The sequence below is a fragment of the Myotis yumanensis genome, unplaced genomic scaffold (genome assembly GCF_028538775.1).
Source record: "Myotis yumanensis isolate MYYU_CA2020_CCGP unplaced genomic scaffold, mMyoYum1.0.hap1 SCAF_11, whole genome shotgun sequence".
NCBI lineage: Eukaryota > Metazoa > Chordata > Mammalia > Chiroptera > Vespertilionidae > Myotis > Myotis yumanensis.
This window is the reverse complement of record NW_027223762.1, coordinates 25,153,199-25,175,833: the sequence shown is the minus strand read 5'-3', so window position 1 is coordinate 25,175,833 and position 22,635 is coordinate 25,153,199. Positions and strand designations below refer to the sequence as shown.

Here is a 22,635-nt window from a genome sequence, read left to right as displayed (position 1 = left end):
ACTCATGGCTGTACTCCTGAGAGAGCCAAAATCCCAGGTTCCGGGGCCTCCAGGAACCTCCCTGACAACAGGGGAGGAGAGTCTGGGATAAAAAAGATGTTTTCTTCAAACTCTGAAGAGGTGTCTCATTGAGTCAATCATAAGAAAGGTTTTAATGACATCCCCCGTTGCCCCTGAGCTGAGCATCCAGGTTACTTGGTCATAATTATGATTCTGCAGCAAAGAAGGTGGTATTTATTGGTACATCTGGCTCAAGCAATAACCCATAGGTGGCATGAAGGAAGGGAGGGTGGAGGGAGACTAGCCAAGGTCACATAGCAAGTGAGAGGTAAAACGGGCCCTGGACCTCGCTTTGCATTTCATTTACTTTCCTCACAGCACAGGAAAATGGCCAAGTATTTTTTCAGACCCTAACCCTGTAAGGCCCATTTCATTGATCCAAGGGCCCAAGCCCACAAATGCCATGGTGCAGGAGACTCACCTGAGAAGTCTGGTGAGCCTGCAAGTTCCCAGGCCCAGTGCCCAGATATTGGATGCAGAAGGCCTAGGACCATATGGAGGTAGAATACAGTCTACTTCAAGCCCAGCCAGTCCAGTGGGCATTTAGGTTGGTGAAAATTGCAAATGCAAATGCAAAAAAAAAGAAAAAAAGATTGCAAATGCACTGAGGATGTGAGCAGCTCTGACTGCCTCTCTGAGGGGCCTAAGCTTCATTACCTGAGATTCTGACTGTCCTCAATGCACTTCTGCCCTCCTTCCTGCCCCATCCTAAAATAAAGGCAATTTGTAATGAGTCAGGATCCTTAATAGCATATTGCCTGGCACCAAGTAAATGTTTAGAAATATTTGTTGCATAGATGAAATGAAGGAAGGAAGAAAGAAAGGAAGGAAGAAGGAAAGGGAAGGAGGGAGAGAGGGAGAAATCAAAGTGGGCTGACCACACTCTCATGTTTATCTGTAGAGAAGAATTTATCTCCACAAGGAACACTGTTTCCCCAGAACCCCATTTACTTATGTAACACCTGAAAGGGGTCCCCAAGAGTCTTCTCCCCACCCCATCCCCACACCTGTCTCTATTAATCCTATTTCTCTGGACACCACCCTCACTCCCCCCGGCCCTCTAATATCCCTACTGACCAAGGCTCATCTCTGGGCCACAGCAAGGGAAAGAGTTAACACATTTTTCTGTCAGTGCTTTCAGCTCAGTGTGATCTGTACTGTGACCCATCTTCAGCCCAGGGGTTTTAATTGATGTCTAATGAACAAATCTCTTGTCTTTGCCTGTGTTTTGCAACCTGCAGACAAGTTAATAATATGAAGAATGGTTTGGTTATGAGAACAATTGCTTCCAAAAACTGCCTGGTTTCCAATGCCGCCTTCCATTCCTCTCTCCTCTTGGGCTTAGTCCTCTTAGAGTGGCCTAGCTGCAACAAATGCTCTCATCTCGAAAGTTCAGTTCAATATTCTTAGACATCTGACTCATGGGAACAATGAGACATTAGCTGTGGCAACCCCAAAGCATTTTTCTCCTCGTGCCCTCCTTCTCTGCTTTGTTTTTGCTTTTATTTCTGATAACCTGGTGTTTTTGAATTAGAATAGTTGCTGACATTTTAGTTCTCTCAATTGCAAGAACATGGAAGAATCGACTTTACAGCAAAGTCAGCCATAAAGAGACCACAAAGCATAAGATACCTGAGAGAAGAGGGGATATTCAGGGATGGGAGGGGAAAAAGGAAATAGATAGAAGGAATCAGGCCTGTTTCACCACATGTGAAGGTCTAAATTCTTACAGCAGACTGATTTCAAGCTGGAACTTCTGAATATTTGGGATATTAGTGACAACAATGGGTTAAATACATGAAGGTTCGTTTTCTCCCATAAAAGAAGACTAAAGGTGGGCTTTCCTCTGTTATGCAAGCTCATTTCATCAATGTGGCTTCTATCCTCAAAGTCACCTCATGATTATAAAAACACTAGAGATCCAGTGCATGAAATTCTTGCACAGGTAGGGTCCCTAGGTCTGGTGGGTGATCAGGGCCGATCTGTGGGGCAACTGGCGGGGCAATTGTGGGGCCCCTGCTGGCAACCCGCCTTGGCTGACGTGGGGCCTGCAGGCTAGGGGCAGCTCCTGTGTTGAGCGTCTGCCCCCTGGTGGTCAGTGCACGTCACAGTGACCGGTCATTCCACCGGTTGTTCTGCTGTTCAGTCGATTTGCATATTAGGCTTTTACTATATAGGATATGCACCAAATAAGAGAGCCCCAACATATATTAATTGCCCGACCTGTGTGGCTCAGCAGTTGAGCATCTACCTATGAACCAGGAGGTCACGGTTCGATTCCCAGTCAGGACACATGCCCAGATTCTAGGCTTGATCCCCAGTAGGAGGCATGCAGGAGGCAGCCAATCAATGAGTCTCTCATCATTGATGTTTCTATCTCTCCCTTCCTCTCTGAAATCAATAAAAATATGTTTTAAAAAAAAATATCTACACTAATAAAAGAGAAACATGGTAATTAGCGTACGACCGCTACCCTTCCCATTGGCTAATCAGCATATCCTTATACAAATTAACTGTCAGCCAAGATGGCGGCCAGCAGCCATGCACTGAAGTGAACAGGGAGGCTTGCTTGCTCCAGTGACTGCTGACTCCAACGTTCCTCCCGCCTGACTTGCTGGCCTCTCAGCTGCAACTCTAAGCAACTATGTTGCAAATATAGAAGCTAAACAAAACCCTAGAAACCGGCTTTCAGTCAGCCAGGCTTCAGCCAGCCGGACCGCAACATTGTATCAAATACAGAAGGTAAAGGCCAGAAACCTGCTTTCAGCAGCGAGGCCTCAGAGCTAAAGCTGGCCCAGAATAGAAAAAAAGAAAAGAAAAAAAGGAGCAGTTGGGAGCTTCAGTCACCTGCCAGCCTGAAAACGGCCCTCAGCCCCTCAGCCAGACTGGCCAGGCACCCCAGTGGGGACCCCCACCCTGATCCAGGACACCCTTCAGGGAAAACCAGCCAGCCCCCACCCATGCACCAGGCCTCTATTCTATATAGTAAAAGGGTAATATGCCTCCCGGCACTGGGATCAGCGTGACAGGGGGCGGCGCCCAAACCCCCTGATCGCCCTGCGGCTCTGTGAGTGACAGGGGGCAGGGCCACAACCTCCCTATCCGCCCTGCTCTGTTCGTGACAGGGGAAGGCACCCCAACCCCCTGATCAGCCCTGCTCTGTGCCTGATAAGGGGGAGCTCCCCAATCCCCTGATCGCCCTGCGGCTCTGTGTGTGACAGGGGGGAGCTCCCCAACCCCCTGATCGCCCTGCGGCTCTGTGTTTGACAGGGTGTGGCTCACCAACCTCCTGATTGGCCCTGCTCTGTGTGTGACAGGGTAGAGCCATAACCTCCCCATTGGCCCTGCCCTGAGTGTGACAGGGTGCAGCGCCCCAACCCCCTGATCCGCCCTGCTCTGTGTGTGACAGGGGGTGGTGCCCCAACTCCCCTATTGGCCCTACTCTGTGAGTGACAGGGGGGAGCTCCTCAACCCCCTGATGGGCCCTGCTCTGTGCGTGACGGGGGGAGCTCCCCAACCCCCTGATTGACCCTGCTCTGTGAGTGACAGGGGGCAGTGCCCCAACCCCCTGATTGGCCCTGCTCTGTGCGTGACAGGGGGTAGTGCCGCAACCTCCCCATCGACCCTGCCTTGAGTGTGACAGGGGGCGGTGCCCCAACCCCCCAATCGGCCCTACCCTGAGCGTGACTGAGGGTGGCATCGCAACCTCCCGATCCTTCCTGCTCTGTGCATGACAGGGGGCAGCGCCCCAACTCCCCAATTGGCCTTGCTCTGAGCCTGACCAGGGGCTGTACCTAGGGATTGGGCGTGCCCTCTGCCACCCGGGAGCAGGTCTAAGCCAGCAGGTCGTTATCTCCCGAGGGGTCCCAGACTGCGAGAGGGCACAGGCCGGGCTGGGGGGCCCCCCTCTCCCCCCGAGTGCACAAATTTTTGTGCACCGGGCCTCTAGTATATATATATTAGTCAACACTGAGAGATTTGAAGGGAGATATAGACAGTTTTACAATAATAATTGGAGACTTCCATACCCACTTTTAATAATGTGTAGAACATCTAGATAGAAGATAAGGAAATAGACTTGTATTCAGTCCAAAGGAACCACCTCCTCTAAATGTCAAAAGGAGAGAGAAGGAGCAAGGCCACCCTGTTATAGTAACCGCCTCTGCACTGTTTGTGTCATCGCTTATCTATGGCTGTTCAGATGAACTTTTCCACCAAGGCTGCTCTGCTCTCAGGTCATAAGTCTAGGCTCAGCTCTTGTTTTCAAATCCCACACAGTGCCAGGGAGATGGACCTATGGGCCACCCAGCATGAGTTACATCCTGTGCCACCAAAGTGTGTAGACACTTGTCTGAGCCTCGCTTCAAGTCAGACTCCTCTTTTTCAATAATTTCTTTCCAAGGAACCTTTCTTCCAGCTCTGGGGCTGAGTTAAACACTGCCCATATCTTTCCTCAGCTAAGCGCTCTGACCTCAAAAAAACATATGCACCAATTTGAATTCAAGGAAGACAGATCAGACATCTTTTCCTTCTGTCCCAGAAGGCCCCAGGAAAAGCTGGTTCACTCCTCCTCAGCCACCAGCTCTCAGCTCTGTAAAACATGGTGTTAGGAAATTTTTGCCAAATCACAGAAGACATAAAAGGTCTTATGAAACCCTGATTTCAGGAGAATGGAAAAAAGAGGATTTCTGCATTTGCACAACTAAGAAGGCAACTCAAGTGACCCTTCACAGGATAGAAATAATCAACTTCTCCAGATAGATAGATAGATAGATAGATCTATCTATCTATCTACACACACACACACACACACACACACACACACACACATATACTAGAGGCCCGGTGCATGAAATTTGTGTACCGGAGGGAGATCCCTCAGCCCAGCCTGCACCCTCTTGCAATCTGGGACCCCTTGGGGACCGGCAGTCGGACATCCCTCTCTCAATCTGGGACTGCTGGTTCCTAACTGCTCACTTGCCTGCCTGCCTGATCACCCCTAACCACTAGCCTGCCTGCCTGATTGCCCCTAACTGCTCGCCTGCCTGCCTGATTGCCCCTAACTGCTCACCTGCCTGCCTGATTGCCCCTAACCACTCTGCCTGCCTGCCTGATCACCCCTAACTGCCTCTGCCTTGGCCCCCACTGCTGCGGCTTTGTCGGGAAGGACGTCCGAAATGTCCAGTGTAATTAGCATATCATGCTTTTATTATTATATATATAATATATATGACATTTATATAAATCATTATATCTTGTTACACAACTAATTGCTAATGAGTAATGCAGACAATGAATATTAGTGAAGTTCTGACATATGGAAGATCAAAGAGTTTAGAAGCACTCAGGACATTTTGCATCTGCTACCTGGAATGCATAATTTTCCATCAAAATTTTACCAAGACAGATTAATTTTTGAGAGAAAGTAGTTTCTGGAGCAAAGTCCTTTAGTTTCATTATCAATGTTCTCTTTAGCACAATTAAATTGTTTCTATATTTCTATTTTAAAGAAATCATTTTTGGGGAGATAAATTATTTTCTATTTTCTTTTTTTCCCCAAAAAAAGATTTGCTCACATTTGTATTTGGGTTTTTTTTTTAACATCTTCATTGATATATCATTCACAAACCATACAATTCATCCATTTAGTAATACAATTTGATGCTTTTTAACATATTCACAGAGCTGTGCAATCATCACCACAATCAATTTTAGAATATTTTTATCACCCTCAAAAGAAAACTCATAACTATTAGTAGTCACTCCCATTCCTCCTTACTCTCCAGCCCTTAGCAATTAATGTTACTTCTATTTTTATGGATTTTCTTATTCTTGACATCGTATACAAAGGAAATCATATAATATGTCATCTTTTGTGACTGGCTTATTTCACTTAGTATAATGCTTTCAAGAGTCACTCATGTTGTAGCATGTATCAGTAAGTACTTCATTCCTTTTTATTGCTGAATATTTTATTATATGGTTATATCAGAGCAATTTTTAACTTTTTCATCTCATGGCACACATAAACTAATTACTAAAATTCTGTGGCACACCAAAAAATATATGACATTTTTTGCCCTGGCCAGTGTGGCTCAGTTGTTTGAACATCATCCCATGTACTGAGAGGTTGCCCATTCAATTCCCTGTCAGGACACATGCCCAGACTGTGGGCTAGATCCCCACTGGGGTGCATGCAGGAGGCAGCCAATTGATGTTTCTCTCTTGATCATGGATATTTCTCTCCCTTAAAAAAAGGTAAATAAAAAACATTAAAAATAAATAAATAAATATACACACATACAGACACACACATATATGTTATATTTTTTGCTGATCTGACCAAAAAAAAAATAGGTATAATTTTGATTCATTCACACCAGATGGCGATTGTTGTGTTGGCTGTTTTAATTTTTTTATTTGACAGTCTAACGGAAAAAGAGGTCAGTGCCCCTAATAGTTGCAAGTTTTAAAAATTCTTGTGGCACACTGGTTGAAAATCGTTGTTATATCACATTGTACTTATCCATTCATCAATTGATGGACATATGGTTGTTTCCACTTTGGGGCAATCTACACTAATAAAAGAGAAACATGGTAATTGGCGTACGACCGCTACCCTTTTCATTGGCTAATCAGTGAGTATATGCAAATTAACTGTCAGCCAAGATGGCGGCTGGCAGCCAGGCAGCTGGAAGCGAACATGAGGCTTGCTTGCTCCAGACTCCAATGTTCCTCGGCTCACTTGCCGGCCTCTCAGTTGCAACTCTAAGCAACTATGTACTATGTTGCAAATAAGAAGATAAACAAAAGCCCAGAAACCGGCTTTCAGTCAGCCGAGCTTTAGCAACATTGTATTGATGTTTTCAGCGCGAGGCCTCAGAGCTAAAGCTGGCCCAGAATAAAAAAAAAAAAAGAAAACAAGGAGCTGTTGGAAGCTTCAGTCACTCGCTTCCGGAAAACAGCCCTCAGCCCCTCACCCAGACTGGCCAGGCACCCCAGTGGGGACCCCCACCCTGATCCAGGACACCCTTCAGGGCAAACCAGCCGGCTCCCACGCGTGCACCAGGCCTCTATCCTATATAGTAAAAGGGTAATATGCCTCCCGGCACTGGGATCAGCGGAGCAGCGAGGCTCCCGGCACCGGGATCAGCGTGACAGGGGGCAGCGCCCAAAACCCCTGATCGCCCTGTGACTCTGTGTGTGACAGGGGGCGGGGCCACAACCTCCCTATCTGCCCTGCTCTGTGCCTGATAGGGGGGAGCTCCCCAATCCCCTGATTGCCCTTCGGCTCTGTGTTTGACAGGGTGCAGCGCACCAACCCCCTGATCGGCCCTGCTCTGTGTGTGACAGGGTGTGGTGCCCCAACCCCCCCCCCCCCCCCCCGGCCCTGCTCTGTGTGACAGGGTAGAGCCATAACCTCTCCATCGGCCCTGCCCCGAGTGTGACAGTGGCGGCGCCCCAACCCCGATCGGCCCTGCTCTGTGGGTGATAGAGGGTGGCGCCCCAACCCCCCTCCATGGGCCTTGCTCTGTGTGTGACAGGGTAGAGCCATAACCTGCCCTGAGTGTGACAGGGTGCAGTGCCCCAACCCCCTGATCCGTCCTGCTCTGTGTGTGACAGGGGGCGGTGCCCCAACTCCCCTATCGGCCCTACTCTGTGAGTGACAGTGGGGAGCTCCTCAACCCCCTGATCAGCCCTGCTCTGTGCGTGACAGGGTACGGAGCCCCAACACCCCTGATGGGCCCTGCTCTGTGCGTGACAGGGGACAGCACCCCAACCCCCTGATGGGCCCTGCTCTGTGCATGACAGGGGGTGGCGCCGCAACCTCCCCATCGACCCTGCCTTGAGTGTGACAGGGGGCGGTGCCCCAACCCCCCAATTGGCCCTACCCTGAGCGTGACTGAGGGTGACATTGCAACCTCCCGATCCACCCTGCTCTGTGCATGATGGGGCGGTGCCCCAACTCCCCAATCGGCCCTGCTCTGAGCCTGACCAGGGGCTGCACTTAGGAATTGGGCGTGCCCTCTGCCACCCGGGAGCAGGCCTAAGCCAGCAGGTCGTTATCTCCCGAGGGGTCCCAGACTTCGAGAGGGCACAGGCCGGGCTGGCGGACGCCCCCCCCCCCCCCGCCCCCCGCCCGCCCCGAGTGCACAAATTTTTGTGCACCGGGCCTCTAGTCCTATATAATAAAAGCCTAATATGCTAAGTGTCCAATTGTTCGACTGGTTGCTATGACACACACCGACCACCAGGGGGCAGATGCTCTGACCTGTAGGTTAGCTTGCTGCTGGGGTCTGGCCAATCAGGACTGGGCAAGATGGGCCGGACACAGCCTGGAGCCCTCCCACGGTTCCTCCCCAGCCCCAATCACGCACCAGTGCGAGGGACCCCACCGGTGCACCAATCTGTGCACCAGGACTCTAGTTATGAATAATGTTGCAATGAACATACATGTATAAATTTTTGTGTGATGTATATTTTGATTTATGTTGGGTATATATCTAGGAGTAAAATTGCCAGTTGAATGCATTTTACCGTACTGTTTTCCTGGTTAAGACTTCTGCCATTGTATTTTCTTTTATGAGAGAGAGAGAGGGAGGCTATAATTTAGGTGTCTTGTCTGAAGTTATTTTTTCTTGGCGCAGGGGGGCGGGGGGGGCGGATACGTTTATTAAAGCTGAAGACAGTGAAACAAGGAAGGGCCTAGGAGAGAAGAAGCAACAGGAGAGAGAGACTAGGCAGGGCTGCTGTGGCTCTAGAAATGTTATGGGAAAGAAGTGAGTCAAGGTGGGGCTGCTGTTGGTTCACTGGAGAGTCAGAGGAAAGGGGACCTTGGGAACAGGTTCAGGGGGTTAGCCTGGAAAGAGCTGCCGCTGCCCATTGCTCCAGATTGCAAGTCTCAGGAGGTCCCTTAGATTTAGGAGATGTGTGCCTGTCGGGGAAGCAGAGGGGGAGGAGAAAGGCATGGGCATGCTCCCCGAGGGAGAACACACATCTTGCCTAAAGTTCTCGAAGGCATGGCAGAATTAAATGGTCTTAGGGTTGCAGTGATGGTATCAAAGTGATTGGGTCAAGATATCCCACAAAGAAAAAGCTTACTGGCAAAAAGGTCTAGCCTAAGTTGAGCTGTATACTTGAAGAGGAGGAGAAAGAAGATGGCATTCTGTCAAGGCCAATAAGAGAAGCAAATGGCCGGTGATTGGGCTGAGTATGGAGTACCTGGGGGATAAGTAAGAGGTAGAAGGTGAAGCTGGAATAATTTGTTGGGAATCACAACCTCAAGTGTTAAAGGACTAAATTTTTTATAGCTTTGGGGGAGCCATTGGAGAGTGTGGTCTAGGGCAGTGGTCGGCAACTGCAGCTCGCGAGCCACATATGGCTCTTTGGCCCCTTGAGTGTGGCTCTTCCACAAAATACCACGTGCGGGCGCGCACGTACAGTACGATTGAAACTTCGTGGCCCATGCATAGAAGTCGGTATTTTGTGGAAGAGCCACACTCAAGGGGCCAAAGAGCCGCATGTGGCTCGCGAGCCGAAGTTTGCCGATCACTGGTCTAGGGACATTAGTCACTTAATCAGATCAAATGGGCATGATCACAGCAAAGACTGGAAGGTGCAGGCAAGATGGACCTATGTGGGGAGAGGCCTGAGGTAGCAAGGCCCTATCCTTAGGAAGCTATAGTAGCAATTCAGGGCTGAAGCAAAGGCATTAGGATAGCCGGCTGGAATCCAGTGACTTAAATGTTGCTTCAGTGGGCAAAAGTGTCATTCATCATGGGGCTGGTTCCCCACAGGACCTATGCTTCTGTGCAGGGAACTCATCATTTTGCTATTATAAAAATTGATTAGGTCATTCAGAGTGGAAATTGATGCCAGAGGTTTGACGCTAATCAGGCTAGAATAACAAGCTGGGGAATGAGACAGGTCCCTGCCAACTGGGCAAGGAGCTGGTCTAGAGGCACAGAGCACTGCAGGGAAGCACTCTGTCCCTGCCCTGGGAGTCTGGGAGGTCTGACAGTGTCCCTCAGCTGCATCAGAGACTCCAGGGCCAGCTCCTAGAATGACATTTCTCAGGGCTTCTGTCAGAGGTTGGCCAGTCAAGTGGAATCTGGCCTCAGAGGTCCATGTCTGGGCCATCCTCCCTGCTGAAGGAGCTTGTAGAGATGGAGTATGCATGGATGGGGGAACTGGCTGGGATGATACCAGTGAGAGCCTAGGAGAGCCAAAGTCTTGGGGTGGGGGAGAGATAGATAAGATAGATAGATAGATGGATAGATAGACAGATACAAGATTGAAGTACATTTTGCCAATAGTAACAATAGTCTGCTGCAGTGGAAATAATTTGTGCTTGTATAAGATGAGATGTTCTCCTCCTCACAAAAAGGTTCCTCTGCCCCTTTCTAAGAAAATCATTGCAAAACTAGCCACATGCCACCCAGTGCCAAGATGCCTGATTCTGCTATGGTGATGGTGGAATCTCTCCCTATTGGTCCCCTCCCTAACACAAGAGCAGTTGGCTCCATCTACACGCTGGAAACACTTCTAGGATGATCCAAGACTCCAGTGTGTCCTGGTTTGAGAAAATCAATGTTCCAAGTCAGATGCCGTTCAGCTTTCTGACAGCTCCTCCTCCCTCTACCCCCGTGTCTGCACTTGGGGCATGGAGTCAGAGGGCCCAGTGAGTGGTGGGACCACTGTGAGCACCCTGATCCTTAGGGGACTGACATTGTTGCCAGTCTGGGTTGACCTTAGCTTGAGTGTTTTTTAGGGTGGAGACCAGACAGCCAGGTATTTGGAGTGGTAGGCCAGGTTTGCATTTTGCCGAAGTTCACCCACCTAGGGTATCTAAGCAGTCACCATTATTATCTTTCTGTTTTGTTTTTGTTAATCCTCACCCAGGAATTTCCATTGATTTTTAGAGAGAGTGGAAGGGAGGGGGAGAGACAGACAGAGAGAAAAACATCAATGTGAGAGAGACACATCCATTGGTTGCCTTCCACATGAGCCTGCAACTGAGGTTCGTGACCTTGACCAGAATTGAACCCGGGGCCCTTCAGTCTGCGGGCGAGCTCTGTCTCTGAGCCAAACCAGCTAGGGCACCATTATTATCTTTTATCTCCTGTCATCTGTGTAGTCTCATCATCACCAGGGTCTCCCTCTCTTGTGGAAGGAGAACGGACAGAAAAGGGGTGTTCCTCACCACAGAATTTTGTGATCCAGCCTGCAACCCACCGGCAGAGAAGCTCTTGCAATAATAGCACAGAGCACCCTCGTTTCTCCAGTAGCCGCAGGGCATAGGGAGCGATGATGCCCCCGCCCCCCTCAACAGCACACCCCTCACCTGCAGGCACAGGGTGAGGGGGGTGAGGGCGGGCAGTTAATGAGTTCTCTGTACACCTCCTCTAACACCCTGCCGCAGCCAGGTTCTTATCCAGGCTCCGACCCCGGGCTGTTGGGTCCTGGGAGCTGGGGTGGGAGAGGAGGGCCAAGCAGCAGGGTGGGCCTGGACGCTTCCTCCTCCGTGGCACCTGGGTCCCCTATTCGTGCTTGACTCCTACCCTGTCTCTATTCCTCAGCATCCCCGCCCTGTCAGCACGCTGCTTCAGTGACTGCACCTGCCCCCGATTGGGGGAGATAAGATGCAGAAAGGAAGAGAGAGCGTTTGGGGAACACAGCGCAGCAGGGTGACTGGCCTCTCCCGGCACCGTGGGTCGCCGCAGCCCTGGAGCCGCCCCGCGGCTGCGGCACCGATGCGCTGTCCGCGGTGCTGACGCTGGCCGCCCCGCTCGGTGGAGAGAGGGAGGAGATGCCCTCATTCCTCGGTCGCTCCGACTCCTTCCCAAACGGGATCATTTCCCCCAAAGGGACCCTCCAAGACCTGGCACTGCGGACGGATCCAGGAAGGAGAAGCGAGCGAGAGGAAACTTAAACTTCGGACTGGAGCCCGAGAGACGCGGTATGAGGAGACCCCTCAGCCCCTGAGACCGCAGGGCATCATCAAATTGAGCAAAGTTTGGCAGCAGCTTGGAGATAAGGGAGGAATTCTGGAGACGAAGCGCCCCCGGCGGGGTGGTAGCAAGCACCGCAGTCGCGACACCTGCTTTGGTGCCCCGCATTAGTGCCTCCAGAGCGACAGGGAGGCGGGAGGCATCGCAGCAGCGCAACTCCCCACCCCTTTCCTCTCTTCCTTACTCCCCCCACCCCCACCCCAACACCCCGCCCCAGGCGCTGGTGACTCCGCCTCTCCGTGCCGGGCGGTTCTCTGGCTGGAGCTGGAAAGGGAGCGCTTCCCAGGACTCAGCTCGGTGCTGAGGCTGAGAAGCCGACGCCGCTAGCTCAGGCCCGGGGGCGGGAGCTGGACTGCCCGCGCCTGGGAGCTCGGACCCGGGAACGCCTGATGGGACGCCCCCAGGGGTTCTGTTCGCGCCCTGCTGCCAAGTCCCAGTCCTAGGCGCCCGGGCGCACAGCCCGCCCCGCCGCAGCCTGATTGGAGGGGAGTATGCGGCCCCGGGCCCCGCGGCCACCGGCCACAGGGCGGCGGGGACCTAGCTGCAGAGCCCTGCGCCCGAGGGCGGCGGGCGAGGAACCGCGGGGGCCAGCGAGTCGTCGGGGCAAGAAGACGAGCGCCCCAGTCCGGGCTCCGGAAGGGCCGCGGGACCTGTGTGCGGCCTGAGCGCCGAGGAGGAGGCGGAGGCGCCCGCCGTCCAGGCTCTGGAGAGACTGTGAGGGGCTCCGCAGCAGCCCCGGACCCCCGGCCACCATCCTCACGTTTCTGCTCCCACGGGGGGGATGCCGCGGCCCGGGCCCCGAGCACCGCCCCGGCCCCGGGGCTGAGCTCCGGACCATGTCCTCCCGCAGCCCCCGGCCCCCGCCCCGCCGCTGCCGCCGCCGCCTGCCCCGTCCCTCCTGCTGCTGCTGCTGTTGCCGCCGCTCGCACCTCAACGAGGACACGGGGCGCTTCGTGCTGCTGGCGGCGCTCATCGGCCTCTACCTGGTGGCGGGCGCCACAGTCTTCTCGGCGCTGGAGAGCCCCGGCGAGGCGGAGGCACGGGCGCGCTGGGGCGCCACCCTGCGCAACTTCAGCGCGGCGCACGGAGTGGCGGAGCCGGAGCTGCGCGCCTTCCTTCGGCACTACGAGGCCGCGCTGGCCGCCGGCGTCCGAGCCGACGCGCTGCGCCCGCGCTGGGACTTCCCCGGCGCTTTCTACTTCGTGGGCACCGTGGTATCCACCATAGGTGAGCAGCACGCCCCGCACGCGTTCCCTCTCCGCGCCTTTCACCTACTGCCCTTTCCAATGCTGGGCGGCTGAGTCCGCGTCCATCAGCTACCCCGTCTCTTCGAATGCCCCATTGCCTACTTTCTTCTCGCCCTCTCTTCTTCGCCCCGTCCCCTCCTTTGGCCTCTTCTGTCTTAACTGGCTTCTGGTGCGGGAGGCCCCTCCCTGGAGCTTACCCAGCGAAGACTCGCCTGGCAGCGTTGGCCGGATGGGGTGGAACCCTCACCCCGGCACTGGCAGACCCGGGGCCGCCTGCGCTCCAGCACCTGCCAGCTCCATGCCTGAACCTCTGTGCGACTGGTTTTTCCTCTATAAAGGACCTGTTAGCACATGGGCCTTCTGCTTCCTTTCTATTTCTCACACCCCCCCCCCCACCCTCCACCGCCTCAGTTTCTTCATATTAATAATTTGGAAAGCCCCTTCTCTCCACTCAGCGTTTTACTCTCCTCTCCCTTTTCCACGCATTCTCCCCTCAGCATCCTCTAGCCCAGCGGTTCTCAACCTGTGGGTCGCCAACCTGTGGGTCGCGACCCCTTTGGGGGTCGAACGACCCTTTCACAGGGGTCGCCTAAGACCATCGGAAAACACATATATAATTACATATTGTTTTTGTGATTAATCACTATGCTTTAATTATGTTCAATTTGTAACAATGAAAATACATCCTGCATATCAGATATTTACATTACGATTCATCACAGTAGCAAAATTATAGTTATGAAGTAGCAACGAAAATAATTTTATGGTTGGGGGTCACCACAACATGAGGAACTGTATTAAAGGGTGGCGGCATTAGGAAGATTGAGAACCACTGCTCTAGCCCTTTTATCCGAGGAATGCGACCACTCTCCCCAGAATCTCTTTCCTAGATCCCCTTCCCACCTGCTTTTCCTAGAGTCCACACTGCCCCCTCCTCACAGAAAAGCTAGGCGACTTGGAGGCCAGACTTCAGCTGCTCTTGTTCTGGGCCACCCTTGGTTTTCTCTCCCTCCTCTGCACGCCCTCTCCCCACCCCCAACTTTCCCTCCAATTTCTCGACTTCTCTTCTTTGCTACCTTGACACCTTTTCCAACCAATAGCAGCACCAAGGGGTAACTTGGGCAGGGTGTTGGGGGGGGGGGGGCGTAGTATCTCTATACTTGCCATCATCCCTTCTCTCTCTCTTTTTTAAAAAAATATTTTTATTGATTTCAGAGAGGGAGAGAGAGATAGAAACATCAATAATGAGAGAGAATCATTGACTGGCTGTCTCCTGCATGCCCCACACTGGGGATCAAGCCCACAACCCCTGCCTGTGCCCTGACCAGGAATCAAACTGAGACCTCCTGGTTCATAGGTCAACGCTCAACCACTGAGCCATGCTGGCCAGGCTCCTTCTTTCTTTTTGGTATAAACAGCTCATGGTTTCACCACCTTACAAAAAATGTTTTGTAAGTACTCCTTGAGGCCCCCTACTTTTCCCACTCCCCCCTCCTCTGAGCTTCTTCTGTAGAGATCGAGGAGCCACCACTGCTCCCCATTCCACCCCACCCTCTCTTCTCCTTTCACCCACTTTCCCCATTTCCCCCCTCTCCCTGGCCCCTGGGTGTCACATGAAACAGACCTCCTTCCCAGTTACTGTACAGGGTGCAGAGTAAACACAAGCTTTCATTTTGGCAAAATTGTGTGTGTGTCCAATCCTGCTTGGAGTCCCAGAGTGGGAGAAGGCACTGGGCTGTTTGGACCTCTAGTAGTTTTGGAGGAGGGGGTTGGATTCACTGGGCTGAGAAGTGAGGGATTTCATAGACACACCTTCCATGGGTGGGTTCTGGTCTGGCTTGGTATGCCAGCCTAGGCTGGGGGGCACGGACTAACTGACCAGCATAAACCATCACTGATGGCTGCTGGGAGGCAGAAAGACGGCATCCATGCGCAGGATGTGAGCAGCTGGAGATGTCGCACTCAGTGTGTATATATCGTTTACTAAAGGGCTTTCTTTCCTTCAATGATTTTTCATGTGTCATGCTTGATCTGATTATTTTAAACTAAAAAAGGCAAATATGGCCCAATTCCAACACACAAATTAGACAAAAATACCCTTTAAAAGCCATATCATGTTGTTATGGAGATTGAAGATATAAAATGACCCCCTCAAAAAAATCCCCTTTAAAGAGCTGCATCAAGTTGCTATAGCAACTAGAGTGTTTTTTAAAATGCTTTAAAAGTACTGAGGTTGCTTCGTCCTGAAGGATGACATCATGTGTTCATAGCTCATTATTGATTTGTGCTCCTCCTTTTGTAAACACACCTTTTGCTCTCCTCCACCTAGACACACACCTGTGCACATATTGAGAGGCCACAGCATTTCTCTCCCAGTGACAAAGGAAAAGGTTAGCAGGATCCTCTTTCCCTATGGGCTGTGAGCTCATACAGATCGGGCCCCATTCCTGGGACCTGCTGTCTCTGGGCTTCTTTGATAAGCTCCCATCAATTTCTTCATTCACTGCCCAGCCATAGCTTCAAAAGCTTCTCTCAGGCTTTCTGCACAAAAAAAATCAAGTCAGTGTTTTGGCAAATTGTTCCAAGCCCCAGCCTTTAATCTACTGGCAGGAATGGCTGTTCTTTAGGCAAGTGGAAAAGAACTATGTTCTCTTTCTCGATTTGTGTTTTTTGGATGTAGGCAAGCAGTGTAGGAGGGCTACACGGAAGCGTGTGGCTGTGTTACGAATGACCCAACACTGTTTTCCAAAATCTGCTACAGGACAACATTCATCTCTGAGAGGAGCTGCACTCAGGGACCAGAACCTGCCTGTGGACAGCTCAGCACTGCATGAGCCCCTTGCAGGGATTGCCAAGATAGCAGCACGAGTAGCATGATCTGGGGCAGTGGTTCACATTGGTCAGATAGGTTCTGCTGAATCCCAAAGTAACATGATTGTCATTTCAGCCTTCTCTTGCAAAATATACTTGGATGCGATTTAAGTAAAGACCTACTTATGTCACTTTCTTTTCTGCTCACATCGTTCCTTCCCCTTAAATGCCCTGAGTCTTCAGAGACAATGATTACTATTACTGGTGCTTTTATGGATTCAGCGGCTCGGGGAGCCAAAACTCAGTCCAAAATGGGCACAGGATTCTCTATCTGCTACCTTGCCCAGTGAAGAGAGAAATTAGCGTGCACTCAGTTTTATTTGATTAGTGACTATCACGGCATGAATGGTCTATGCATCCGTGTGAACATTTTGAGTGTGTGTTGTGCAGACCCAGCTAAATGATTCATCTAGACTTTAGTATAGAAAAACCCTTCCTTCCTTCATTACATAAACATGATGTATTGTGTATGTCAGACCTGGTGCTATGTTTTAAATAATTAAAGCTTATTCTACCAGGCAAAGGTGAAAGCATATTCCAACATGGGCTATTAAATCGATGATTAGAACAAGGAGGGAACCTTTGGTCCAGTCCCATGTAGCCCACAATGTGAGGGCACTTGTCTCAGATCACAGTTAATTGTGTCCAGAATCCAAGTTAAGTAGTGTCTGTTCTACCAATTTCATGCATATCATTGGGTTGCACATTCTTGTTTGAGACTGAAGTATTTAATAATGGGTGTGTGGCCCTGGCCGGTGTGCTCCACGGTTAGAGTGTTGACCCTGGGCACTGAAGGGTCACGGGTTTGATTCCTGATCAAGGGCATATACCTGGATTGCAGGTTCGAACCCCAGCCCCAGTTGGGGCATGTGCAGGAGGCAACCAATCTCCAATCTCTCACATCAATGTATCAATGTCTCTGTCTCTGTCTCTGTCTCTCTCTCTCTCTCTCTCTTTCCCTCTTCCTCTTTCTCTCCCTCTCTCTCCCTCCCTTTCACTTTCTCTAAAATCAATGGAGAAAATATCCTCAGGTGAGGATTAGCAACAACAATAAAAATAATGGATATGTGGGTGTGGGTGTGCCCTTTCTCAGCCATCAGGGCAGGGCTGGGCAGGAGGATGCTCTGTTGATCAGGCAGCCAACTAATTAAGTCCAGAGAAAACTTGAAGGAACAGGCTTATCTTAAAGGTCAGTCTGACTAGAAGCATCTGGCAGGTCTTAGACAGCTGGGAAGGCAAGATCCCACTGAAAAGGTCATCAGAGACTGGAATGCTAACAAGTGGGAAACAATCTAGTAAACTCTGGTCCAAAGTCAGAAGCCACTTGCTCTCAGCATGTGTGTGTGTGTGTGTGTGTGTGTTTGGGGGCAGAATTGGGCCTTCAGCTAGAGGGAGACATAGAAGGAAAGTTCAGGTGTGGCTGTCTGTACCGAGGGTTAAATGGAACATCATGATGAGATAGAATGTTTGTCCTAACATTAGGCATGAACAGGGTCCCATATCCAAAGCTAGGCAGCTTGAAACCATGTAGACACAAACATGTGTCCACACAGCACAGACCCCATGAGAAAATTTTCCTGTGATTGTTCAGTAGTCGCTGAGGCTGTATAGCTCAATCTGAATAGCTCAAGCAAAATAAAACCCAATTTTGTGGTCTAAATTACTCATATTGATCACTTACACTGAAATGAAACCCTAGGTAATTATTATTTATCCCACGTACGCTACGCCACATATTCCGAAGGGGTTGAAATCAAGTTTGTTTTAACTTGAATGTATCCATTTATTCACCCCTCCATTTAACAAAGTAACTTATCATAGATGCATGTGTGGCCATTGGCATGTCGTTATCTGCGTGCCCTGTGACTACATGAACTCCTGAAGATAAAGATGGTGGCTTGTATCTTCTTAGTAGTAAGCAATATTCTTGGAGGCAATGCTCTAGCTCAAAGATATTTAAACAATTCAAAGAGTATTAATCCATCAGTTGACATCCTAAAGGATGTTTTATTGGTTTACTTTGGAAAGATTAAAAAGAAACTCTCCACTGGGGTTCTAATTATGCACCTGCTGTCAGATTTACACATAGGGAGGAACATATTTAAAAGTCTTTCTCAAATGGCAGCTTGATATAAACAGAAATCTTTTTGCTTCCTTTTATTAGGTTTTCTGGCAGCATATTTCAGCTATAAAGCTAAAACCATAGCTCTATAGATGAGATGGTGTAGGTATGAGACTTGTCACTTTCAGCACTGCATAATTTAGCTTGCAGCTTTCAAAATTAGGCACACTTAATTATTCAATTGTGAGATTAGTAACAAGTCCTAACTTTTTTCCTCTTTTTTTTAACATGGATTAAAAAATATATCTTTTGTCTTCAAAGGAAACATTATAAGACCGGAATATCACTACCACATTTGCATTAGACTTTCTTCTAACACGAATGTAATCCAGACAGAAGTGGTTCTGATACCAGGAATGAAATACATTGCCCAGAAGGAGAGCAACACCTTTCCTCGCTTATATTACTCTCATCAACTATTTTTTATTGAAAGACTAGAGGCCCGACGCACAAAATTTGTGCAAGAGTAGGCCTTCCTTCCCTCCAGCTGCCGGCAGACACCCGGGACCTGGGCTTCCCTCACAACCCCGGTTTCGTCCAGAAGGTCATCCGAAAGGATGTCCGGTCTAATTAGCATATTACCCTTTTATTAGTATAGATGATGCTATGACAACTTTGAAAGACACTTAGGGGAAAAGCGGTAGCGTTAGATTTGAAGCTCTAGATGGAGAGCAGGAAATGCATTCTCATTCATTGCTCCATCCTCAGCTCTCAGCACTGGACCCAGCCCATGGTAAACACTCGATAATTATTTATTCAAAGAATAAGACAGCAAGCCACTCGTGATCCAACTGCCCTAACCCAACTCTTCATCTTTGCAGGTTCCTCTGCAGTTCTTTGTCACCCCTTTTGTAGGGAGAAGGAAGGGAACTAACTGATCTGTTCCAACGTGTTATCATCAGTGTTTCCCTGTTTCCACATAGCCTTCACATATCAATGTTAGTGGGTGCGTGATATGTATTCCATTTGGCTGACGTTCTATAATTTACTACCCCTGTTGCTGAGGAGCTGGGTGGTTCCCTGTTTGGGGCTATTTTTAGTAATGCCACAGTGATCATCTTTATGCAGATGGCCTTTTCTTTTTGCAGTATCTCCTTGGGCTGAATTTCCAGCAGTGAAATTGCTGAGTCAATGGAACTGCTCGGTCTCTCTCCCGAACTGAGCCTATACCTTTACAAAGCCTAGCAGAGACTGGACAGTTATGCAGCTAAATGTTTCATAGGTTCTTCATTTTCTTTTTAAGTATTTTTTTTACTGATTTGAGAGAGAGAGGAAGGGAGAGGGATAGAGAGATAGAAACATCAATGATGAGAGAGAAACATCAATCAGCTGCCTCCTGCATACCCACTACTGGGGATTGAGCCCACAACCTAGGTATGTGCCCTGACTGGGAGTCAAACCCACAATCTTTTGGTGTATAGAACAACACTCCAATCAACTGAGCCACCCGGCCAGGGCCTTAGGTCTGTTCAAAGGTGAAGGTCAGTGCCCCCACCACCCCAACAATTATAGTGGGACTCCTTGCCATTGTATGGCTGCCTCAGACTTAGAGGAGCTGGGAGACAGAGCAAAAGGCCATGTGCCCCTGTGGTCACCCCCTGCTCAGGGTCTCCCTCAGACTTCTGGTCCTCCCTTTGCTTCTACCCAGCTCCAATGACTTTCTCAGGATCCAGGGTTGGGACAGGGGCTGCCAGTCAGCAAACCAGACGGGGTGGGTGGGTGGGCACTGAGGTGAGCACCCTGAACAATCTTGACCTCTGACCTCACCCGAGGCAGTGGCAGGATTTTTATGCAAGAAAGGTTGGGAAGGAGAGGGTCTTGAGACTATGAGGTCATAAGACTTTCCACGGGATGGAGAAAACCTTTGCACAGTACAGGGGAGGTGCTGGGAGAAAGGAGAGAGAACTGAAGTCCATTGGCCCACACCTCCAGCCAGCTCTTGGCTGCCACCCTTCCTTTCTGGCTCTGGCCCCAGAAGTTCTATCCTAAACCCTGCCATTCCCTAGCCAGCCACCAGGTCTAGCTCTTCCTTAGGGGAATCTAGGCCTCCTCTGCCAGCCACCTGTGGCTTTGGTGGAGGATGCTCTGGACCCTGTCTGTGAGTGTCACCTCCTCCTTGGGCTTGGGTTCCAGTCCCAACTTGGCCACTTACATGTGCTCCTGTTGAGCGGATGCACCTATAACATGGGTTTCCTCTGTAAAGTAAGGATAACAGTGTTTCCTGCCCCATGGGGTAGCTTTAAGTATGAATGAGCTAATCTGTGCACAGTGCCTGGCAAGCCCTCGGTAAGCGTTAGCTGCTCAGAGCTGGGCTGGCCCCACTGGTGAACCCTGCGCTGCCTCGCTGCACAGGAGGGACCCGGGGCACAGCTCATCCCCTGCGGCTCCCTGGCCACCGCACTCTGTGCCCAGCCCTCTGGGTCTCAGCCATCCCTGCAGTGTGGCATCTGCCTCATTCTGATTGGCCACTGTCTCTGGGGCATGTTGTGTCCTATTCTGTTACATAACTGGCCTGGGAGGGTGCTTTGAAAAATGCATTTTCTTTGGTTCCTCAACTAGAATGTTTTAATAATTCCTCACATGTGTCTCTTTAATCTTTTTAAAGAACATATTTGGCAAATAATGAATGAGTGATGGAGTGGTGGGTTAAACACCTAGTGCTTCTCTGTGCCCCCCACTCCCAAGAACAGCGCCCTGGGAAGCCACCCCTACCCACTGCCTTGGTTTCTGGGTGGGCTGGGGCCTCTTGGCTGTGCTTGGACATAGGGGCAGGTTGTGGAGCTGAGACCAGCAGAGAAGCCCCGCCACACACCTCTGAGGTGGATCTGGTGTCAGGACAGCAGTGGAGGTCGTTGGAGGATGGCACTGCGGCAAACAGCCACATTGTGGTGGGAGCCATGGTGCTGCTCCAGGCCCCCAGGCCCAGGCCTCACCCTGCATACTTCACTCTGGGCTAACACAGCTCCCCTGATGGGTGGAGAAAGCATTCCCAGTCAGAGGTCTCTGGGGGTAGATCAGGTGCCAGCATCTTCCTGCTCCATACTCCATCATGCCAGTGGCAAGGCCTTTGTTTTAGGGTTCAGGAGGGGTGACCGAAGCATCAGTGACCTCACTGATCGTCTCCCCACATGTGTGGGACCTGCTTGCCAGTTTACTGTACTGTGTTTTCACCCATGTTTACTCAGGAACCTCCCCAAAACTAATGAGGATGCTATTATTCCATTTCACAGATGAAGAGAGAGACTCAGAGAGGTTAAGTGACTTGCCTGGGGTCACACAGCAAGTGAGTCAATGCCAAGATAGAGGATTCAGGATGCTCAGCATCCTTTCTGCTGCCCCTGAGCATTACCACAAAGGGAGCAGAATCACATCCCAGTCAGATCTGCTGGGAGAAAGGGTGAAACAAGGGCTCAAGCACAGCTTAGAAACTTGGATTTGGCTGTGCTGTGCTGTGCCCCTTGCAGCCCCAGTGGCTAGATTGAACTGGAGGCTGCCTTCTTTCTATCCTTCACAACCCTCACCTCCCCATGAGGGAGGCCGCCAGGCAGAAGGAGAGGGTGGAAAGGCAGGTGCTCTGTGCAGCTCACTGGAACTCTGGAGCCCGTGTTGGAGCGAGCTTTGGAGGCCCCTTGCACCAAGCTGCAAGAGAGGGGACCCCGTGACTGGAGGGCTTTTAGTCTTGCATCTTGGATAGCAGCAGTGGGCAAGGAGAGGCAGAAACAGAAACCCAAATAAGCCAGGAAAGTCTGGGGACATGGCCAGCTCAGGCCCGGGCCTCCCAACAGCCAGCTGGTTTATGAGAGACTCTGCCCAAGGTCATGTCCTGGAGGCACAACTGCCCGGATGTTAGGGGAATGCATGACACCAAGCACCTGCCAGTGCACTACCCTCTCTAGTCACTTACCTGCTGGCCATCCCCCTTCACCCCCTGCTCCACTTCACCCCAACCCCTCCCAGTCACCACCTCAGTCCCCACCCCTAAACTCCTGGCATTTTAAGCCTCCAGGCCATTGCTCATACTGTTCTCTCCACCTGGAATGCCCTTCCCTCTCTCTCCATCTTCTACTGAGTGAACTTGATCTTCAAGGCCCAGCTCAAATGGGGCCACTAGAATGAGACCATCTGTGAAGTCCCTCTTACTGCCCCCAGACTTAATGCTACGTCTTTGATTCTGTGCCATTTTCCCTGGCCATTATATAAGCCTCTGTTCAGTGGGGTGAGATATGTCAAAAGCTGGCCCAGGACCCCGCACATAGTAAGTGTCAGAAATTCCTTTCCTTTCTTCCTCTTCCAGATCAGGAGCTATGTCTCAGCAGTGTTTATC

At 50.7% G+C, this 22,635-nt stretch overlaps 1 protein-coding gene across 1 annotated transcript in view; it reads left to right on the top strand.

Annotated features, from left to right (window-relative positions):
• The first annotated feature begins 12,343 nt into the window (after positions 1 to 12,343).
• The window catches only part of KCNK12 (potassium two pore domain channel subfamily K member 12), a 40,026-nt gene continuing 29,734 nt past the window's right edge, over positions 12,344 to 22,635 (top strand). The window contains exon 1 of the mRNA XM_070429162.1: positions 12,344 to 13,298. Within this exon, the coding sequence (XP_070285263.1) occupies positions 12,908 to 13,298 (391 nt within the window). The 5' untranslated portion in view covers positions 12,344 to 12,907. The remainder of the gene's footprint in view (positions 13,299 to 22,635) is intronic.